Below are 20819 nucleotides of genomic sequence, written 5' to 3'. Positions count from 1 at the left end.
GCTCACTAGAAGGGGCAAGAGGCTCACTGGTTTACTCTAGAAACTCGAAAGTGGGGTAGACTTAAAAACACTGGCTTGTGTCACCTTATCTACCAGTGAATGTCATAGCACAGCCTAAAACACTGCCTTTTAGCCCAGGATGTAAAGAAGCTTAACTAAGCGTTGTTTCTCTGTAGGCATCCATGACGTTTCAGAGCCAACAGGAATGAATATACAAACATGTACATCGCACCTCAAATGTAACTGTCACAGCCTGAGTGAATTTATTTAACAGATATGTCAAGTTCTGAGCATGTAGTAAGCATGTTCATGCTTTGGTTACTTCTTGCTGCCTGTCTTAGTGCTTTGCATTTATATCTTGATTTTAGGCTTTCTGCCAATAAGAAAAAACTAAGCGGTGCCATCAAACAATCTGAGAGAACAATACTTGCAAAGAGAGGAGAGAGGGCATGGGAGTTGGAAGATGAAGTCTCTTTTAGTCCTGTGTGTGTTGAATAATGCTATTCTAATAACTTAATATTGTGGTAGAATGATGTTAGAGGGAGAAAACAGCTGCCTCTTCAAGCTGCAAATAGTTTAAGGCAGAATTCAAAGGCATCAATTCAAATGTTTCCACTTCTTCCTATTGTCGTCCCCAATCCTTGCATCCATCCAGTATGCAGCTAAATATGCTTGGTATTAGCATTTAGCTTCAGTTTGAAAGGAAATGTAATTTGTAGTTGCATGCTAATATGAACAAGCTTGTAATGCTTCTTTCCTTCTCCCCTAGTTCACCTCTTATCAGATACAATTCAAGGGGTCACAGCGACAGTCACAGGGGTGCAGTATCAGCAGTCCTGGCTCTGTATCATGTAAGTACCTGGGTTGTTGATTATCAGAACATGCAGGTTGCTCAAAACTTGCAACTACTCCTACTGCAGAGAGGAATAGCAGTTGAGAATACACTCTTTAAGTTGAGGTGATGAGGCCTTCTCTGACCATCTGTCCTGACCTGGTGGGCTCTCTGAGCATTGGGCTCATTTGCAAACGAATTGCAAGCAGCAGTTTGGGCAGTGATGACCACAGTCTCCACAAGGCATTAAATTGCTGGATGCTGTCTAAATCTAGGGTTAACAAACAATGCTGAAAAAATTCAGAGCCCGGTTATTCTAATTACTACGGATGTTAATTAGGAGCTCTTGAGAAAAGGACAAATGAACTTGATCATGGACTACTTTGACTGCCAAAGCCTGTGACCTTGTACTGAAAGACTTCTTAAGCCCTTTGCAAACATCAAAACCTTGCAACTAGAAATTGGATTCAGAAATTCAGACACTATTCAGACACTGATTGTTTGCTGGCAATTAATTCAGACGCTGTCAACACTGCTAAACATTGGAGCAGCCCCATAAGGCAGTAAGGGCTTTGTCACTTAGTGTTTAGAAGCCAGGATGACTTCACCCCAGTTTCCACTTGACTGAAGCTGGGTTGCTTGGTTTTCAAATCATTGTCCCATAGTCAAGCGTGTAGGGTGAGCCAAACTGTCCCTTCATGGAGAGATGCCCAAGTCTGAGTCACTGAGCTAACTGAAACAATCTAACTTCAATCTGTTTCTGTATTCATATGTAATCTCTAGTCAAGTTGTCATGAGATATCCAAGTCATTTATCTGGGAATGGGGTTAACCTATGTTGTGTATATGCCTACAGGCTCTCAAGGAGTACGAGCACGTAGCAAAATTCATAACTGGTTTGTAGGACAGCTGTCACAATAGCTTTTCTTCTCCTAGCAGTGTTTCTGCTTACAGCTGGAAGAAAAGTAGACTATTCTGCCTTGGAGACAGTTGTGTTGTTTTAATTTTTTAATCACTTACAAAAGAGGACTCCTGCATGTCAGAGGTGTCTGTCCTGTGGAGCAAGTCAATTGGATAATGTCTGTGCCATGTGTACTACTGTCAGCCTCTACTCTTATCCCTGGGATGCACAGAATAGTTTGCTCAACTGAGGAGATGAGTTCACATAGCAAAAATGGTCATTCTATGATTCAACATAGAGGGATTCTGAGCAGTTTGTTTGTGTTGCATGTCATAGATATGATAGGGAATGTGCATGCAACTTTAGGGAGTACAGAGGTGGGAGTTCCTACTATGGCACGTGATATGGCTCTGTGCAAAGCTGTAGAGAGCGCTGATTTAATAACAAAGCACTTGTAGAGGTCATGATACAAATGCTGTGATGATATACATGAAGCTGAAAAGGGTAGGATCAGTATTTCTGTGTAGAAGGTGAATCAAAGGCTTGAATATATCCATCTGAGTAATGCTAGCTTCCATGACAAGACATGATCTGAAAAACAAGCTTGCAGCCTGAAGGTGTCTTGTGCAAAACTTCCTTGTTTCTTCTTTTTGTTACTCTAAAGAGGGAGAAGAAAGTGGTGGGAAAGCAGTGATGAGTTATTAACTGTAATTATATAATTATTGCACTGTATTGCTGCTGTAGCTATTGTGCAATGGATTGAGAATGGTATTTTTAGACCTTACGTTCTTCTTGAAGTCAGATTGCAAAACAACACTGCAAACTCTGAAGTAAAAGGAATTTGATGGTTTTTTTTTTCCTGTGCGAGTGGGAAGAATCTAAGATAGCTTTTTACTGTTTTATATTGCACTTAAATTTAACGAAGAGTACAGATTTAAATTAGCTCTGCTGTTTTCTGTGCACCTTAACTTTTTCCTCCTAGCAAATGAAAGGAGTTTAGGTATCATAATAAGATTATATTAATGAGGAGGAGCAGCTCAGAGATAGAGCTTTGGTAGTACTTTTTCTCCTCAGATGCAATGCAGAAGTACAAGGTTGAAATATTCCTGAAGACAAAATGCTTTTGGGGATTTTCAGTGAGTTCTTGCATACTTCACAGACACAAAAACTTGCTTCCATTTCTCCTCTTGTTGGAACGAGGGTGTGTTCTTTCCTTTCATTCAAACCTCAGGGAGAAGAGAGGTGGGGAAAACCTAGGGTAAAGTAGCTATTCTGCTTCTGCTGCAATTGATGCTCTCCTGGCAGCTTCAGGTCTGTTAAACCACTAGCAAGGTCAGAAGTACTATCTGAGCCTGGCCACGTTCATGGGACAGAATAAGCTGTTGGAACTGAAGATCTCAAGGTTTGAATGCTCCAGTGAGGTCCAGGAAAAGAACTGACTTCTGATTCACAGTAGACTTCAGAGATTTTATTTATTTGCAGAATTACCTGTTCTCACCACAGCCTTACCCAGGGTACGTGAGCACATGGAAACCTTGGGATTCCTTCATTAAAATGCTGTGTAGCTGAGAGCAACGCAGGGCTGCATGCCCCGCTAGCAAGTGGTGCTCACCTGCAGAGAAGTGAAGGTTGCTATGTATTTGTATGTCATAAAATTGTAAAATGAGTTGGGAGGCACCTCAAAGATTGCCTGGTTCCAACTCTCCCCTGCCCAGGGTTGCCAACTACTAAATCCAGCACAAAGTCAGGCTGCCCAGTGCCCCATCCATCATGTTTAATTGATCAGTTGACATGAGGAAGCTCTGCTTTTAGTAGGAGCTTGTGGAGACACTGATATTCTTTCAGCAAGCAATGATTGCAGCAGGTACATGTACTGCTGGGAAGAACGTCTGCTTTCTCTAGGAACCAGTTGAATTCACTGTGATCCAGAGTCTGGAAGAGGTAGAGTAGATGCTTTGCATGTCTAGATGGGGAAGAAGCCAGTATAAGAGGTGTTGGTTTAGTCTTGCCAAATTTCAAAGTCAAAGGATAGCCCCCCTTTTCCAGCAGGCACTGTATGGAAAAGTGGCTTTGATTGCAAACATGTCTTATCAAGCCCAATTACTACCCTTATCATGTGGCAAGTGCAGATGTGAATGCCCAACGTTTTTGTTTCCTGGGATGTGATGTAGAACCTGTAATTCTAAGGGTATTGCAGTCATTGACAGTGAACTGCTGGTGTCCTCTGTGAGAAATGCCAGCTGATGCGTTATTGAACAAATGCTGCCTGAGCAGAGTGGAACTCCTCAGGCAGTACCACCTCCAGGCAATACTCTTCTTGCCAGGAGATGAATATAATTTCTGCTTTCCAGAATTGAATCCTTTATTAAAAAAAAGAAAAAAACACATGAAACTGGGGGGCTGCTTTGTAGTCTGTATTGAGTAAATGAAGAACTATTTCCTTTGGTTTGAAATTGGTTTGATTTGGTGTGCTGGTCGGTGAAGGGCTTAATTTCAGTGCATTCAACTGATTTGCTAGAGCTGTTTGAACAGGTAAAGCTGGGGAAGAAGCCTCTCTGCAACTGAAAATGCAATGGCTTGTGTCCCACGTTGCTATAAAGTTGTTTATTCTCATATAACCTTACTGCAAAAATCCATATGAGGAGGACAATTCAAAATACCAGGTAGCCTTTCAAAACTTAGTAGCTTGAGGTTACTTTGGATATCAAACAACGCAGCTGTTGAACAGCTTAACTGGACTTTGAGTTCTGGAAACAAGGACCTTTCCCCCAAACTTCAAAGCTGTCATCATTAAGTGCTGCTTGGTTCAAAGTAGTGATGTTTAATGTACTATTGTTGGTGTTAGAGTCAAAACTCCTGTGCATGCTGTGTTATTCAAGGGATTTGTGAAATCCAAACCCTTCACTGGGAGTTTGAGTCTTGAAGGAGAGCTGTTGACAAGAACAGTGACAAATCTCAGTGCCTACAAGTGTGTTCAGGGAGGAAGGGGTGGATTCCGCTGCGCTGTCCTGTAGGAAATGCTTTTTCCCTAACTCCCCTGGAGATGAACCACTAGAGAGGATGTTCTTTCTAGAGCACAGTGCGTTTGTCGCTCAGAAATAATCCTCATCCTGGACTGATTTTTGCTCTGTACTTCCGAACCGTCCCAGTGCCAAACTGCTGGTGAGCTGGCCTGCTGGTTGCAGCTCCATTCCTCGCTTGTAAATTCTGCTTTTTGAAAGCCCTGTGCCTGGAGCTGCTTTGCCAATGATTTATTTGCAGTGGATGAGAACAGGCAGTGTCACTATTGTTCTGCATTGGGACAGGAAAAGGTTGGCTAGCTCATTACCTCTACTGGGCATTTTTTTCTTACTGCAGGGGATAATTTCTTTCTCAAATGACTTCCTTTCTTGCCCAGCTTAAAGATGCTTTTTGTTTCTCTTGGGTCTCCATAGTTTGACCCATTTTATGGCTTCTCTGAGAGATATTATTAATCTGATAATATCTTGGGCATAGGGCAGAACTGCGGCATGTGTGACTTTGTATATTGGTGATTTTGGTGGAATGCTGCCAGTTCTCACCATTTAAGTGCCACGTTGGGTGCTGCAAGATATGCAGCCCGGAAGGAGGAGGGCAGTGAAGCAGGAATTTGTGCTATAATTCAAATGGCCATTTTTTTGTAAGCTCAGTTATTGGCGAATAATGATGAAACTGCTGAGAATGCAACCTGACATGTCATTAAATCATAACCAAATGTTTCCTTATGTGAGTAATAATGGGTTGAAAATAGATTTTTCTGCTTGTTGGCCAAACCAGAAGAGAATCGCATTTAGCTCCACTTAAACCAAAAAGCAACTTGGAGGCTTTGGCCGAACCATACTTGATTTAGTCAGCTGAAAATGTCTTGCCAGTCCTCAGGCTTCTGGAGGAGCTTTGGCTGTTTACTGTCCAAATGTCTCTCTTTAAGTGGAAATTTATTCAAGTGCTACTCCAGTGACATTTTTAGCCTGAACTGCACAGTTTTACTTACGAATTTGCACAGCTTAAGGCAACTCCATGTGAGCCAAATAGACTTTATTTTCTTTACAAGTATTTGCACAGTTCTAGAAAGGGTTCCAGATTGGGTTCATTTTATCTGGCTTGCAGAATTAAAGCAAAGAAGTGGGGACAGTAAGTGCTAGACAAAGAAACAGCTGGATTTCAGTTGGGTAGCTTTGATTCTGGTTTTGTTAAATCATTGAGGTTGGAAAAGGCATCTGAGATCATCAAGTCCAACCGCAACCCATCCCCACCATGCCCACTGACCACGTCCCCAAGTGCCACATCTCCATGGTTCTTGAACACCTGTAGGGATGATGACACCACCACTTCCTTGGGCAGCCTGTTCTAAGGCCTGACTGCTTTTTCCAGGATGAATTTTTCTTTAATATCTAACTTGAAACCTCCTTTACTGCAACTTAAGGCACCTTTGGTCGAGCTCGAGCATCTTACTGCCAGTTGAGGGAGAACAGTAGCTGTGACATTTAATCTGAAGAACAAATAGCTGGCTTAATTATAGCCCTATATAATATTTATTTCTTCAAATAACTTTATTGCAATGTGATTTCACATATCATATCCAGGGAGGCAGGCATTCCCACACACTTACTTTTTCTCCTCAGGTAGGAGCAGAAATTCACTGTTTTTTAGCAAGATTTCAGCTCTTGGATTCACTCAAATGTGGAGGAGCAGGCAAACAGGTACTGCTGAGCAGCATTACTGGGAGGTGACAATAAGTTGCACTTATGTCATCACTTGCAAATGTGTTCACATGCATGCCTTGGTAACCTGCCCTACTTCTGGCAGTTGGCCATGTGCTGGTGTGATCAACCCTTGGCCTGTAGGATGCTGTCTTTGGCTGTGCTTTGGGCTTCAGTAGTTTCTCGAGATGCTGGGAGCTGCTTGATAGATGTGGTAAAGGAAAGATTTGTTTGTAAAGTGTTGGTACAGCACTGTGAGCAATAGGTGTCTAGTATCTGTCTGGCCATTTCTAGAACGGGTATAGAGTCACAGAATCATTATGATTAGGAAAAGCTGTACAAGATCAACAGGTCCAGCTGACAATTATGTACAAAATGTCCAGAAATCCATTCTTTCCAAAGCATTTTTCAACTGAGGTCTGAAAATGCTGAGAAGAGGACAAAAAAAAGGCTCATTATTTTTTTTCTAGTGTATTAACTATTCATTTTTGTGCACTTCTTTCAATGGATGAAGGTGAGGTAAGAGGAATTAAGGTGTTAGGTCACTTGATTTAGGCTTTCCTATTAGATGCAGAATTCATGTGTTGGTTCTTTTGATTTCCTGAACCATGATAATCTTGTATGCTGTCCAGCTGCAGCAGGATTGCTACTGACGGCTTCTGTTTGCTTGTGAAAACTGGTGTTTATTTCTTCCTTTGACATGAAAGGTAAAAATGGCTGCAATTCTGAAGTGTATTGGAGACCAACTGCAGGCTTAGTGGAAAAAGGATAACTTGCATTCTATTTCCATGACTTAGAGACTTATTCTTAATGTTAACTGTTTGGATTGTTAAAAATTATTTCTATTCCCACTCCCTCCTCTCTCAAGGCTACTTCAGATGATTTGACTAGGAAGAGGTTAAGAGGCCTTGGTGAAAGGGAAATAGAAAATAATGTCCTCATAGTCATAACCTATGTGATTACAATGAAGCTATTGGGTTGCTTTAGGACAAGTGCTTTTCTGAGACTAATATGCATAGGTGACTTGACTTCCTGATGACAGTTTGGAGGCGAACTCAGCATGGAGATATTTGCTGGGCTGATTTGGTTTGCAGGTTATGAACTTTGTGAAGAATGTAATGTGCTTCTAACTAGTACATATCCAGCCAAGGATCTTCAGCTGCTATGACTGGGAACGACTATCAGGATGTAAAAGCATTAGAATATCTCTTAAAAGGAAAGATGGCCTGGTTTAATGGCAGAGAAATTAGAGGGAAGATGGTCTAAGGACTATGATATTGATCTTGCTGGACAAATCAAATGGAACAAGCAATGTGAGTGACTTCAAACCAGAAAAAAATGCCACTCTCTGTTATGGGAAGTCGTACATCAGTATTGATAGGCAGATACATCTCATTGTACCTTCCAGAGGAGCTGGGAAGTATTGTGAGACTCTAAGTCTCTTTTATTTATTAAGGAGAGCTGCAGTCTGGGCTGGTGATAACTTAAAAGCTGGCTTGGTACAGTTTGTAGAAAAATAACAGCTGAAAGCAAAGAGGGAAAGCCATTCAAACAGATCTGCCCAAGGCAAAAGAGATGGAAGTGTTTGGCATCTTGCCTTTGCATCTCCAAAAGCATTTTAGAAGATTGCATCAAATCAGGTGTGAACTGTGTTTGTTTAATGTAGGTGTTGGATTTTGAGGGCTACTTTGCAAGAGTTTCTGTAGTACTACAAATAAAGGTACATTGCTATCTCTTTTTTTTTTTTTTTTTTGTTATTAGAAAGCAGATGGAAGAGGGAGAATTGTGTTCAGTGTGCTTTGTAGTGCTGTGTGTAACCATGCCATCTTTCCCCACAGTTGCACTATAAAGTCCCTTCAGCGGCGTCATGTTTGCATCAGTCGCCTTGAGAGGCCTCAGAACTGGGGTGAGAACTCCTGTGAAGTCAGATTTGTGATATTAGTCCTGGCGCCTCCTAAAATGGTGAGTATTCATAGAATCATAGAGTGGTTCGGGTTGGAAGGGACCTTTTAAGATCACCTAGCTCCAATCCCCTGCTATAGGCAGGGACACATCCCACTGGACCAGGTTGCTCACAGCCCCATCCAACCTGGCCTTGAATGCCTTCCAGTCCCTCACCATCCTCACAGTAAAGAACTTCTTCCTAATATCTAGTGTAAATCTTCCCTCTTCCAGTTTAAAACCATTTCCCCTCATCCTGTTGCTATGTGACCTTATAAAATGTCCCTCCCCAGCTTTCCTGTAGGCCCCCTGCAGGTACTGGAAGGCTGCAATAAGTTCCCCCTGGATCCTTCTCTTTTCCAGGCTGAAGAGCCCCAGTTCTTTCATCCTGTCCTTGCAGGGGAGGTGCTCCAGCCCTTCAATCATCTGCATGATACCTGACTATTTCTCTTCTTCATTTTCTTACTTAAGCGGATTCTCCCAATGTCATTTTTTTGTCTCTTTCTGTAGAGTCAATGGTAATGCATTATTTTTAAGGCAAATGGGGCACCAAAAAGCCTGAGGTTTTCCATGCTGTTGCCCAGACTGTTTATTCCAGACAGTGTACATGTGGAATGGGAGTGCTGTGGAAGGTCAGATTATGCTGAGGTGTTCTGAGAAGCATTTCCTTAGCTTTCCGTACTTGAAACAGCAAGGTTAAAGTTTGGGTGTGCTTAGTAGTTCCATGTTGCAGACATGCTGAACTAATAACCTGTTAATGTGCTCATTTATTACAATATTGGGGGAAGACATCAAGGTCAATTGGGAATCAGCATCTTCCCTTCCTAGAAAGCACTGGCTTAATCAAATCAGTGTGTCCTGTGAACTAATGATTGAAAGGTTTAAAGCTAAAGACCTTTTCATGCTTAAGCTGGCTGTTCACACCTTGGGGTTACTAGGTCTGTGCTCCTGAGAGGTAATGGGGAGGTTTGGGACCTTGTCTGGAACAGGTTCAGATCCAGTTTCCTGCTCTTCAATGCTATCTGAGTGACCCTGGGACCTTCTGGTCTGATTTGTCTCCTGTGCATCCACCATCACCCTTGTTTAAATGGAAGTAGTGGTGTTTCCTCATTTCTGGCAGATTCTTTCCCACCTGAGCAGTTCAGTGCTTTTGGCATAGATCTCAAACCCAGCAGGCTTAAAACATATTGACGTTCCCTATGAGAAACAGCAGGCAAAATCTGAACCTGCTTACGATTGCATTGATCTTTTAATGTGTGGCAGTGAGCTTATCTCCAGCCAACTACGTGCAAAGCGCCAAACAAGCAGCTCTGCATCCGCTCCTATCCTGAAAGTTTGCAGTTCCAATGGACAGCATCAAATTAAGGAAAGGGAGGGGACGCCAAGCAGAACCACGGTTGCCAATGTGCTTTATTTTAAATTGTTGTATCTAGCCAGCACTAAGTACGCATTTCTGGTACAGCAGTTAAAATAATTAACCTGCTGACATTAACAGATGAAATGAGTCTTGCTTGGGGAGGGAGAGAAAAAGCCCAGAGAGTGAGCATCTGTTGTACTGAGGAACCTGGATCCTTGTCCTTCTCTAATATGTAGGATGGAAAGACTTGAGCGCTCACAGAGCAAAGTGAGGATGAGAGGTAACAGGTTTAAGTTGTACTGGGGATGATGTCCAGGTTGGGTATTAGGAAAACTCTTCTCAGAGTGGTCAGGCTCTGGCACAGCTGCCTAGGGAAGTGATAGGGTCACTGTTCCTGGAGATGTGGCACAAAGAGTTGTGGTCAGTGGGCATGGAGGGGTGGGTTGGGGTTGGGCTTGGGCTTGGGGATCTGGGGGGTCTTTTCCAGCTATAATGATTCCATGAGTGACAATGCAAGTATAGTGTTAGTAATGATAGGACTAGCGTAGCGTTGCCTGCATTTCTACACCTCTGCACTGAGCAGCACTGAATTGCTCTTGAAGAAATTGTTCAGCTACTTCATGAATAATAATTGATTTAGATTAATTACATGCTTGTCACTACTTCCGACAGTAAGGCAAGGAGTTAGGAATATGTCTAAAAGAAGGTGGTTGTTTGGGTATCTTGAGCAAAGGCTGCATTATGGCTGTTGAATATAGTTGAGAGAAGTGGGAGTTAAAAACATTTCATCAAAAAGAAGCTCTTAAGGAGCTCTGATTCTGTGTAACTTAGTAGGTAACTTGCCTGCCTTGACTGAAGTATGCAAACAGTTGAGCAGATCAGTTTGCAGAGCCTGAATTTAGTGGGTTTGTGTGGGGATGAGGAGCTCAGTCTCCTTTACTGTTTCCTTCATGTCTAATTTCCAAAGTGCTAGGAGCAACAGGAGAGCAGGCTTTTGATACCATTAAAGCTCATCTCTCAAAGACCAGATCTGTGACTCACAGAAATGTTGGACTGATTAGACACACTCCTTTTTCATTATTTCAGGCCTTCTGTCCCTTGCAGGTATTTGGTGAAGATGAACCCTGCTGCTTGTGGGTGTTCAACTGCTTTTCTGCTCTGTTTTTCTCCATTCTAGTAGTTACTTGAGCTGAGAGCCCTGAATCTAGAATCATAGAATCACCAAGGTTGGAAAAGACCTAAAAGATCATCCAGTCCAACCGTTCACCTATTCCCAATAGCTCCCACTAAACCATGTCCCTCAACACAACATCCAGCCTTTCCTTGAACACCCCCAGGCTCGGTGACTCCACCACCTCCCTGGGCATCCATTCCAGTGCCTGACCACCCTTTCTGAAAAGTAATACTTTCTAATGTCCAGCCTGAATCTCCCCTGCCTGTATCTGTACTTACATTGCTGGGATTGTTGCAAAGAAGCAAACAAATTGAGTTTTAGTGCCCAGAAAATAAGAAGCTGATCATGCCTATGTGCACAGCAATCTGTCTCCAAGAAAAAACATCCAGACATCTCAATCTGCAGGAGCCTTCGGTGTCCTTCCACCCTGGTGGCAGTAAGGCTGAGATACCTTAAGGCTAGCAAAGGCTCCTATTTAGTCTCCTCAGCCTTGAAGGGAAGGGCGAGGGGATAAGATAAATGTTCAGTTAGATTCAGATTTGGTTCAGGTCAATCAAGACAGGTTGATCTGTATTTCTGGTCAGGGCCTAGATGTTGGTTGGTGTGTCTGAGGGATGTGCCGTTTTCCCCTGGGTGTCTCTGGGATATCGTGCCCAGTGGGGCAAATCAGTAACTTTACCTTCTAGAACTGAAAGAAAATAGCTTTTAAGTATTTCCTTCTCTTTTTAATTCAGAAAAGTACCAAAACAGCCACAGAAGTGGGCCGAACCTTTGCCACGATGTTTTCGGATATAACCTTTCGGCAGAAACTGCTAGAAACCAAAACTGAAGAGGAGTTCAAGGAAGCCTTAGTCCACCAACGCCACTTGTTGACGGTGGTGAATCAGAGACCCTCAGCAATGAGCGATGGGCACATGCCACACGGTCCTAAGCCACTCAAGGTAAGGCTGGCCAACATTTCCAGCTGTCCTCCCACTGCTTTGGTGTCAAAATGGATAAATGCAAGGGTTTTCAGGAAAGGAGTTGAAGCGCCTGTGGTGCTTGCATCCATCAGACTTTCCTAGAGCTCTCAGGACTGAGGTTGCTCTAAATGTTTCCAGTATGTTTGCCTACCTTCCTCAGCTCCTGCTGTAAATCACAAGAAAGCACTTCAAAGATGCAGGTGTCGAGGGGATGCAGAACAGTAGGGGGTTGAAATGGTTACAGGATTTTGAATCCAGATGCTTAGTTGTGGATGGGATTAATGGATCACTGTGTGCTGTCAGTCCAAGGTACTTAATCCTTACAATCAGAAGTCTCTGAAGAAGCTGCTGCTTGTCTTTCCTGCAGCCAAAAGACTTCTTGGCTGTCCCAGCACAGTAATTTCACTTAAAAGTTGCCTGTCAGTTCTTGGCTTGGCTTCCTACTGTTTGATCTGTAGCTCTGTAAAACGTTACTTGCTTTGTACTCTAAAGTTCGAGGGAAATGCTGTAACTCCACTTTCTTTTCTGGAATTTCCTGTGTATTGGTCACTGCTTTGCTTTTCCGTTCAGAAGTTCATTCTTCAACCAAGCAGCATACCTGAAAAACAAACTGTATCATCCCTAGCCTGCTGTTCCTGTCCTTGGATTGCAAATAACCTTGAAGCTTTGGGTTGTCTCTAGTGCAGAGACTGGCTAACATATAACTCTTTTAACTGAAGTAGACTTAAGGGGCTTTGACCTGCATATCTGGAAATGAGCAACTCTTTTTCCAGCATAATCCCCTTGCTTATAGGTAGCACTTAACTTTGGTAGACACCATACCAGCCCTTAAGTTTGCAGGACAAGTCCTGCAATGCTCTCAAGCAGAGGTCGTTCAGAGTGGTGGTTTTGTAGGAGTAATTGCAGAAAAGTAAGCTTGACTCTTTGCATGTGGACTTACAAAGATGGTGCTGGTAGAGAATTTGAGGTGTCTGACTTCATACACACAGGAGAAATTAAGTCTTCTAAGAGCAGCCTATTTAAAATGTGGAGGCATTTCTGCTCTGGTTTGGTGAGCAGAAGGGCTGGATGCAATGTTTGTGGGCCCTGAAGCGGTGTTTTCTGCCTGCATTGCTGGGCCTGCAACCATGGCCAGGCAGAGCTTCCACAGCTCTGAGCTGGCACAGGAAACAGTGACACTTGCTTCTTTAACACTTACTCTTAGCATTGAATTGCTCTTAGTCTGACTTTGGTAATTCATCGCTTTTTAGAGGTGTTCTAGCTCCCCAGGGATGCAGACTGTGCAATAGTAATTCTGCTTTCTTATGTCTCTTGAAAGAAGCTGCCCTTGCCTGAAAGGGGACTCTCCAGCATCGATTTTGGGAGATAGACTTTGGACCCCTTCCCATGTCCCTGGCAAAGCTTTGCCTGGACAAGTGAAGTTGAGTTGAGGTTGTAGCCTGTGTTTATCAGTTCTAATGAAAGCCTTATGCAGAAGCCTTCCTCTCCTGTCTGCCCTGTGTGATAGTCCTTTAAAAAGGAACCACTTAATATGAGAACAAGCTCATATGAGACCAAGAGTGTAATTTCAACCTGTGAACCTCCCCTGACTGAAATAAATACCCTAATTTGGAGCTGCTTCTAATAGCAAGCAGCCCATGGGAGGGTGAAGTCCTGAAGGCATGAAAAGCTGCTTCCTAACTCCCTTTTTCTCTTGATCCTGTAGTGATGGGGGAGAAATGGGGCTTTAGGGTGTTGATGGAGAGCGGGAGCACAATTAATATTTTCTTCTATCCCTTATAGTACTGACGTAGAGAAATAGGCTAACTCAAATGATGGTAGTTTGTGAAAGAGGCATGGAAGGAGATGTAGAATGGAAGGTAGAAAGCTGTGAGCTTGCTGTGTGGATGCAGCGAAAATGGAAGAAAAATGGATAGGATAAGGCCACCTGGGATTGGTGTGTCATGCCAAAAACATGATAGGGCCGTGAGAGAGCTGCTGCCATGAATGGGAGTGGAAAAGAGGTCCAAGCAAACTCTTCCCACTGACAGGGAAAGAAGCAAGGAATGGCAGCCCAAGAGATCACCAGCTCTTGAGGGTGTGAGGAAGCAACTCGAAGAAGGAGGATGAAGTAAATGAAGTGCCAGCATTGTCCTTAAGATATATATTTTTAAGGGAGGCTCAAACTTAAAAGAGTTCAGTGTTAAGTTAGAGCAAGAGGAAAGTAAGAGGGTAACTTGTGCAGGATAAACAATGTTCCCCATATTTAGCCACAGATTTTATGTCAGTGGTCTCTATAGAAACAGCACTGAGGTTTAGCTTGACATCCTCACTCCAAGCCAAACTTGCCCACAGGCAAGAAATAAATGCGTAAAGAAAGGTTCAAAGGTCTCAAACATAACCTGCTGCCTCACCTTTTCTCAAATTTGCCTCAGTGTGCCTTGTGGGACACTAAGATCAATACATTTTTGTGTTCCCTGCTTCCTACAAGCAGGCAGCTTGCATGAGCAACCCCATCCTGCTCAGCCTCAGGCAAGCAGTGAGTGTGTGGCTTCTTCCCCTCAAAGGTGAGCTGCTCTGAGCATCCTTTTCCCATAGTCACTGCAGTGAGACAAGTAAACATATTAGTCATTAAAGCCATTGTGATTTGCTGGCTGACTCGTGCCTTTAGGAATGTCTTTCTGGGGGGAGAAATTAAATTGCTTTTTAAGTGCATATGGCTTTGATGTCCAAATATGCCTGTTGATTTGAGTTCATAGTTGTTGTTTTTTCCGGAAATACTTAAAATGCAGTTATGTTATACCATTTGTTTTCCTTTCCTCCTGGTTGTTCATTGCAGAGAGCTGAAACTCTCTACAAGCACTGGAGGTATATTGGCAAAATGCAACAGAATTTGACTTACTTGGGACCTAAGATGTGGTAAGGACTGATAAAAGAGTTAGAGCTTTGAGAGAGCTTTTGCACCTGAAAAACCTTAAGTGTTTGATGTGCTATGGTGTATTCCCTTTGTAAGAGACATTTTCTTATTCTGTTTGATGTTGTGACATGACTGAATTTCCAGGTACTGCCAGGCAGGTAAGAAAAAGCAAAGCTGTGTGTCTGTTGAGAGAGCGGGGCAAGGTCAGTCCTTTCCATAGCAATAGCTTCCATCCATTTCTACATAAAACAACCAAACATGTAGAAAGATGACCTCTGTGCTGGCTTAAGATGGTCTGTTAATATAGAATTCATCTGTGACTTTCGCTTTACGCTTCCTTAGTGGTGTCCCTTGTTCTGCAGGAAACATACAATGTTTTTCATGAGGCAGTTGGGATAATTAGCACCGTATTAGGCTGCATTTTCTTTTTGGAATAGCATGTGTACTCTGAATTGAGGATAACAGGGAACACTGGTGTTTTTCTTAATGATGTAGTTGAGAACTGGGAGGCTGTAAGTCAATAACAGCTGTCTTTTATTTCTGTAAAGCTCCTTGTTGCTTGTGTTATGCATCAGTTCATATACACAAGCATATTGCACCTTGCAGGCCCTCAGAGCACAAGTAAAAGGGAACATGTCAGGTTTCTGTAACCATTTCACAGTGTTCTTACTGGCTTTTAATAGACAGAAACTACTGTTTGATTGTGTGAAGTTACTTCAGCCCGTTCCCTTTGAGCTGAGTTGGGGATGTAGATAGTCTTAGTTCCCAGACTATACCAGTTTGAGATGTTCTCTTTTGTGGCCATGCTAAAGGAAAGAGCACAATGTGCAGACCCTCTTACACGTGTTTCATGTGGTTTTTGGGAAGAATTTCCTGGTGGGACATATCAGCAAGTTGTCTGGAGCAGTGGGGGAGGGCTCTTTATCCTCATGTTTATGCTATGGGTACCCAGATGTTATCCCTGTGCCTGAGGTCTAATCCAACTGTTGGCCAAGGGGTGTCTTTGGCAGGTCTCTTCAATGCTGTGCATCAGCTCCCTCATCTACAAAGCAGGGATGTGGACATGAATAGGATGAGAAAGAGGGAAGGAATGGAGGAAAATAGGGTGGTCTGGGGATTTTTCTCTTACAGTGCTTTTCAAGATATAGTTTGAAGAGTGAAGGGTCTATTTTTATTATCATTACGAAATCCAATTTGAATGCCCTATTCAAAATGACCAGTGTTGCTCCTATCAGTATTGAATAAGGAGGTTAATCTCTTTGACAATACACGAGCCTTTAAACTGACACAGCACTTCCTTCCTTTCTTCAGCTGCATGAGTTTCTCAATGTTGGCAAGGGGATTTTTGATGACATTGCACGAAGATTTCCAGTGTACGCGTTGGACTTCACTGATGGTATGTTGGCCAGTATTTATGGAAACGTTGGCCTGATTTTTGAATTTGTGATATGATGTCCTGTTTACAGTGTGCATTGAATATGTTCTTTGATATGTGTAATAGCTCTCTTAGTTCTTATTTAAACAAGCATGTTGACTAAAGCCTATGAATAGGCAGCAGCACACATTGTAGATGAGAAGCTTGCAGTATTCCCTAAATAAAGATGATAGCTGTGTGTAGATGAGGATTTTAATTCTTATTAAGCTATGAAGCGATTAAGTAGATTGATTATTGTTGTGTGCAAACACAGTTCAACTCACTGCAACCTAATTAGTCAGCAGCGGCCTAATAGACCCTTTTTGCTGTCCTTGCAAGCCAGCTTCAACAGTAATTATGGTGATGCAGTGGGAGTAGAGAGTGCTTAAACAAAACCTGAGCTGCAGTAACTTCAGCTCAGTGCCTCTTAAAAACAGGATATAGCTTGTCTTTTGTAGTCAGATCATAGAAGCAGTAACATGATGTTTATACTGAGCCTCAGGTGTGGGGCCCTGTATAGTTCCCACAACAGCAGTGTTGCTTTTCAGAGTTTTCTCCCCTTTCTACTCGTGGGCTTTTACTTCTAGAGGTTCTTCATAGCCATGAAAAGTCTTCAGAGCAAACCATAACTTCAGAGCCTCTGCCTGACATCAAAGCTTGTTCAGTTCCTTACAGCTTTTGGGGGAGTCTATTAATAATTCAGTCATCTGGAATCAACCCCAAAAAAGTTTGCATAAGCAAAAGATGTAGAGTGTAGGCAAGGAGAATCTGGGAGATCATCAAATGCCTTTCTGCTATTCAACTCTTTAGCCCAAGGCAGAGTTATCCCAGTACACTCCCTGCATTGCCCTTTTGCAGGTGGTGTAAGAAGACAAGGTGCATACCACAAGCGTTTTTGCAGTTGGTGGCACCCATTTTGTTGTAAAGAATGAAATGGAATTTGCTGTCACTTCGTATCGTGGTTGTGCTGGATACCCTTTACAAGAGCTTTGTAACTGCTGGAATGGAACTGTTTCTGTGAGGCCTAAGATTAACAGAGGGCGGCTCTATGTGAAGTCAAGCTTAGGCTATGTTTTTATGGGGATTGAGGGCATATTGAGAAGGAAGAGCGTTAAGAAGTTGTTTTCACAGTTGCAGCAAGGAGCCTGATGAAAAACACAAGCATGATTTCTTGGCTAGCAGCATCAGATCTGTTAGAGGACATGAGCTCCTAATTTGTACACCCCTGAAATGGTTTCAGGATGCTTTGTCTCCATGGCTATTTCTTTGTAGGGCCTCCAGATTCCAACTGATCATTGTAAGGGGAAGGGAAGTGAATAAGGATCTTGCAGCACAGAGAAACATCCTTTTAGGAAAGCTGAGACTTAGCTGTAGCTACTTGCTATACTTACAGCTGTCCATACCCTGAGTGTGCAGTAGGTTAACAGGCAAAAGTGCATTGTATGATGGTCGTGTAGCCAACAGGCTGACAGCAGATTTGGGAATCCATTTTTGGGTTCATGTTGATGCTCTGCATGCATCCAAAGTAACTATTCCTCTGCTTCTGTCTTGACCCTGCCAACTATAGCCAAGTTGGCAAGCTTTTTGCACACCAATGCATGCAGTAGATCTAGATTGCCCTAGACAAGATGCTGGGGTTGATTGGCTTGGGAGCACTGTTCATTTGGCTGCCTCTGAAATACTGTCATGGTGAGAATGCAGCATTGCAAATATTGCAGAGAATTGTTCTGGTATAAAATGTAAATATAGCATGTAGTCATTTATCATGTTATACAGCTCTTGGAGAGAGAAGATGCTGAAGTGAGCTAAGCTGAACTTGAGAACTATTTCAGCCCAAAAGTGAAGTTCACCTTAGAAGGAGTCATGCTCTCTTTCATGTATGATACAGGGAAGGGAGGAGAATTTCTAAAAGCCTGGAAGTATTTCTATGTGCTACTTCCCAGAAACTGGAAATTAAGATAAATTCTTTTAAAAAGATCTCTGTGGAATGAAAACCATATGGAGTAGAAAATATCTGCCATAAACCACCAAGACTGAAGGTGATCAACAATGTGAAATTCCTGGACCATCTCAAAGCAGCAGTGCACCAAAACATTAGGGAATTGAGCTATCCAAATATCTGTACTCCAGACAATCACACGTGCATCATCAAAGAACTTTGAATAGCAAAGATGCCTCTTTGCTGAATGGCTGGAATCTAAATCCTTAATCTGAGAAGCATCCTGGGATTTTGGTTGAGATGGATAAACCGATTAACAGCTGGGTGATAAATAAGGCCTTTGTAGGGCCAGCAAGTATTTTGTCAGTTGGACTTTTTTGTGTGATTGATCTTATTCACATGATGCAGAAAGCTGGCCTTTAAATTGTCCTTAGCTATTGTGATGTGGGAAAGAGCAGAAAGGAGTCTTTTTTTTAGTTTCCCCCAGATTAGGAATTAGTCAAGCTTAAATTTGCTTTGGATTGTAGAAGTCTTCAATGTCTGAATGTGCAAATAACAAAGAGCTTTCTGGTTTTCTCCAGAACTGATGGTACAAGTGGCTTGTAGTAAACAGGTTTTGGTGGGAGCATCTGAAGATGAAAAATGTGATTATGCTGAGCCTAAGGAAAACGTGTGATTTTCCTTTAAAGCTAGGGTTTAGTCAATGTGATGTGTAGTCTTTTCTTAATGGCTGCATTATTCGAGGCTCTTTCTTTTTTGAAGCAAAACTTGTACAGAACTTCCTCCTGATCTTGTCCTGTCAACAGTTTCAAAACACTTGTGCTACCAATTATTTATTACTCTAAAATTCAATCGAAGCTTACTAGCTTCTTGAAACTTTTGAATTTTGAGGCTGGTTTGAGTGAAAGAAGGGACTCTCAGAAGAAGCCTGGACTCAGCTACAAGTTACTTGCCACCCCTTGAAGACCCTACTCTTATTCCTTGGCTTACATTTCCTGGTACAACATGGAGGAATTAAAACTGTGGAGTGCTTGAGGAAACTTGGGGTGTCTGAAGCTCTTAAGATTCTCTTAAGAGAATTCTCTCTGAACTCTTAAGATGAGCTTCAGTGTTGGATTCTGCTGTATCCCTTCACCTCTCGGGGAAGGAAGGTGAATAGAAGAGGTAAGGGTGAGGTTTATTATGAGGTTGTTTGCTCCTATCTGTGGTGGATTGAGAGTTGGCTGGATCTGTTGGCTTCTCCCTGTCCTTGGTCCTGCACCGTTCCCAATCAGTTCCTGTGAGAGCTCCTCTGCCAGTGACATCCTCAGGAGTTGGTGGCATTTGTACATGCTACTTGTTTATTCACTGTTCCCTAGTCTGAGCGTATTCTTGGTTTCTCTGCCCCAAGATCAGCTGGATCTACTTTTTTAGTTCTTAGTCTTGCTTGTTGTAGTGTGATTTACTCTTTGTTGGACTTAGGGAAGATTCATCTTCTGTGTGTCCTTAGGAAGTTGGGTGGAGTCCAGCAGCTGCTAACAGAAGTAAAAACCCAGCTTGAGAGCTTTAGCAGAGGTTTATAATGTTTTGCCTTTTTATGGCTTAATACGTGGAAGGCTATAGATAGTGTTATCATTAGCTTCTAACCATTGAAAGGTATTTCTTTTGTCAAGGTTTTAATAGACATATCCTTGCTGCTGTGATGCGAATTGGTTTAATTAAGCCTACTTTGCATTAGATATTTCGGAGAATTGGGAAGGAACTTCAGTTGTCAGATGAATCATGGACTGTCCATCTCAAGTTGGATTCGGTAAATGTACAATTAGTAGACGTAAGGAGCTTCAGTGCCAGCCCCTGGACCTGTAAGTCTTTAAATACTGTTGCAGAATGCCAGGCAAAGTGAGGCCAACAACGTGGTATTCTGTGAACCTCTAACCTTGTCATTTTAAAAGAAAAAGTCACTTCTGAAATTCAGGCAAGTAAAATAGAACTGTCATGTTGATGAACATAATCGCTTCCCCTTTCAATGTGTAGATGTACCTTAATTTCAAGGGATTGCTCCAGTAATAGTTAATTACTCAAATTTCACAGCTGAACTAAGTTGACTTGTGGCTACAAATTGATGTGCTGCAGTTGGAGTGACACATTTTTCAATGGCTTTATGAGCCTGCTGCAGGTGAAATGCTGTCGTAATGCAGCCCACCTTTTTAGAGATGAAATGAAATAATGACAGTCTCCAGATTGCTAATAAACCCTGAAAATATGTAGCCAGATGTTGATTTCAAAAAGGTAAAAGGTAAATTGTGACTAATGCTGGAATTTAGTGCTTGTCTCAGTGGTGTCTGTACAACGAGGAGGTACTTGCTCATGATTTTAACTGCGAATAGGGAGTGATCGATAGTATTTATGAAAGGGTACATTAAATTTGGTGTAGTTATCTCCATTATGAAGTGAATTTTTCTGCAACCGGAAGGGTTTCTTTGCTCTTTGGATCTCCTGTGACTGAAAATGGACTAAAAGTTTGCTTCTGCTGGGAATCTTGAACTCAGCCATAATGCTGCATAAGGATCTCCATGATCAGCAAAGACTCCTGCTCTAACAGTTGCTTGCAAAGCAAGGCTGAAGCCAAAAGCCATGCATAAGTTTTAGAGAGTCCCTTCAAGGCTTCTTCTTTCCACCTGCTTATACCATGGTTTAATTAACTGAG

General features: G+C 42.4%; 2 protein-coding genes across 7 annotated transcripts in view; one reads left to right on the top strand and one right to left on the bottom strand.

The window, feature by feature from the left end:
• The window catches only part of PTPRA (protein tyrosine phosphatase receptor type A), a 553533-nt gene that overhangs the window by 189573 nt on the left and 343141 nt on the right, over positions 1-20819 (bottom strand). The gene's annotated exons all lie outside the window — the stretch shown is intronic.
• Positions 1-20819, top strand: part of SLC4A11 (solute carrier family 4 member 11) — a 134258-nt gene that overhangs the window by 83138 nt on the left and 30301 nt on the right. For 5 of the 6 annotated variants that reach the window (XM_048943620.1, XM_048943619.1, XM_048943622.1 and 2 more), the window contains 5 exons: positions 177-239; positions 770-851; positions 8289-8412; positions 11657-11863; positions 16092-16176. In XM_048943620.1, the coding sequence (XP_048799577.1) occupies positions 177-239; positions 770-851; positions 8289-8412; positions 11657-11863; positions 16092-16176 (561 nt within the window). The remainder of the gene's footprint in view (positions 1-176; positions 240-769; positions 852-8288; positions 8413-11656; positions 11864-16091; positions 16177-20819) is intronic. The other variant, XM_048943618.1, reaches the window with a different exon arrangement.

The sequence above is a fragment of the Lagopus muta genome, chromosome 4, assembly GCF_023343835.1.
Source record: "Lagopus muta isolate bLagMut1 chromosome 4, bLagMut1 primary, whole genome shotgun sequence".
NCBI classification, from domain to species: domain Eukaryota; kingdom Metazoa; phylum Chordata; class Aves; order Galliformes; family Phasianidae; genus Lagopus; species Lagopus muta.
Note: the sequence above shows the minus strand (reverse complement) of the source record. Positions and strands in the feature narration are given on the sequence as shown.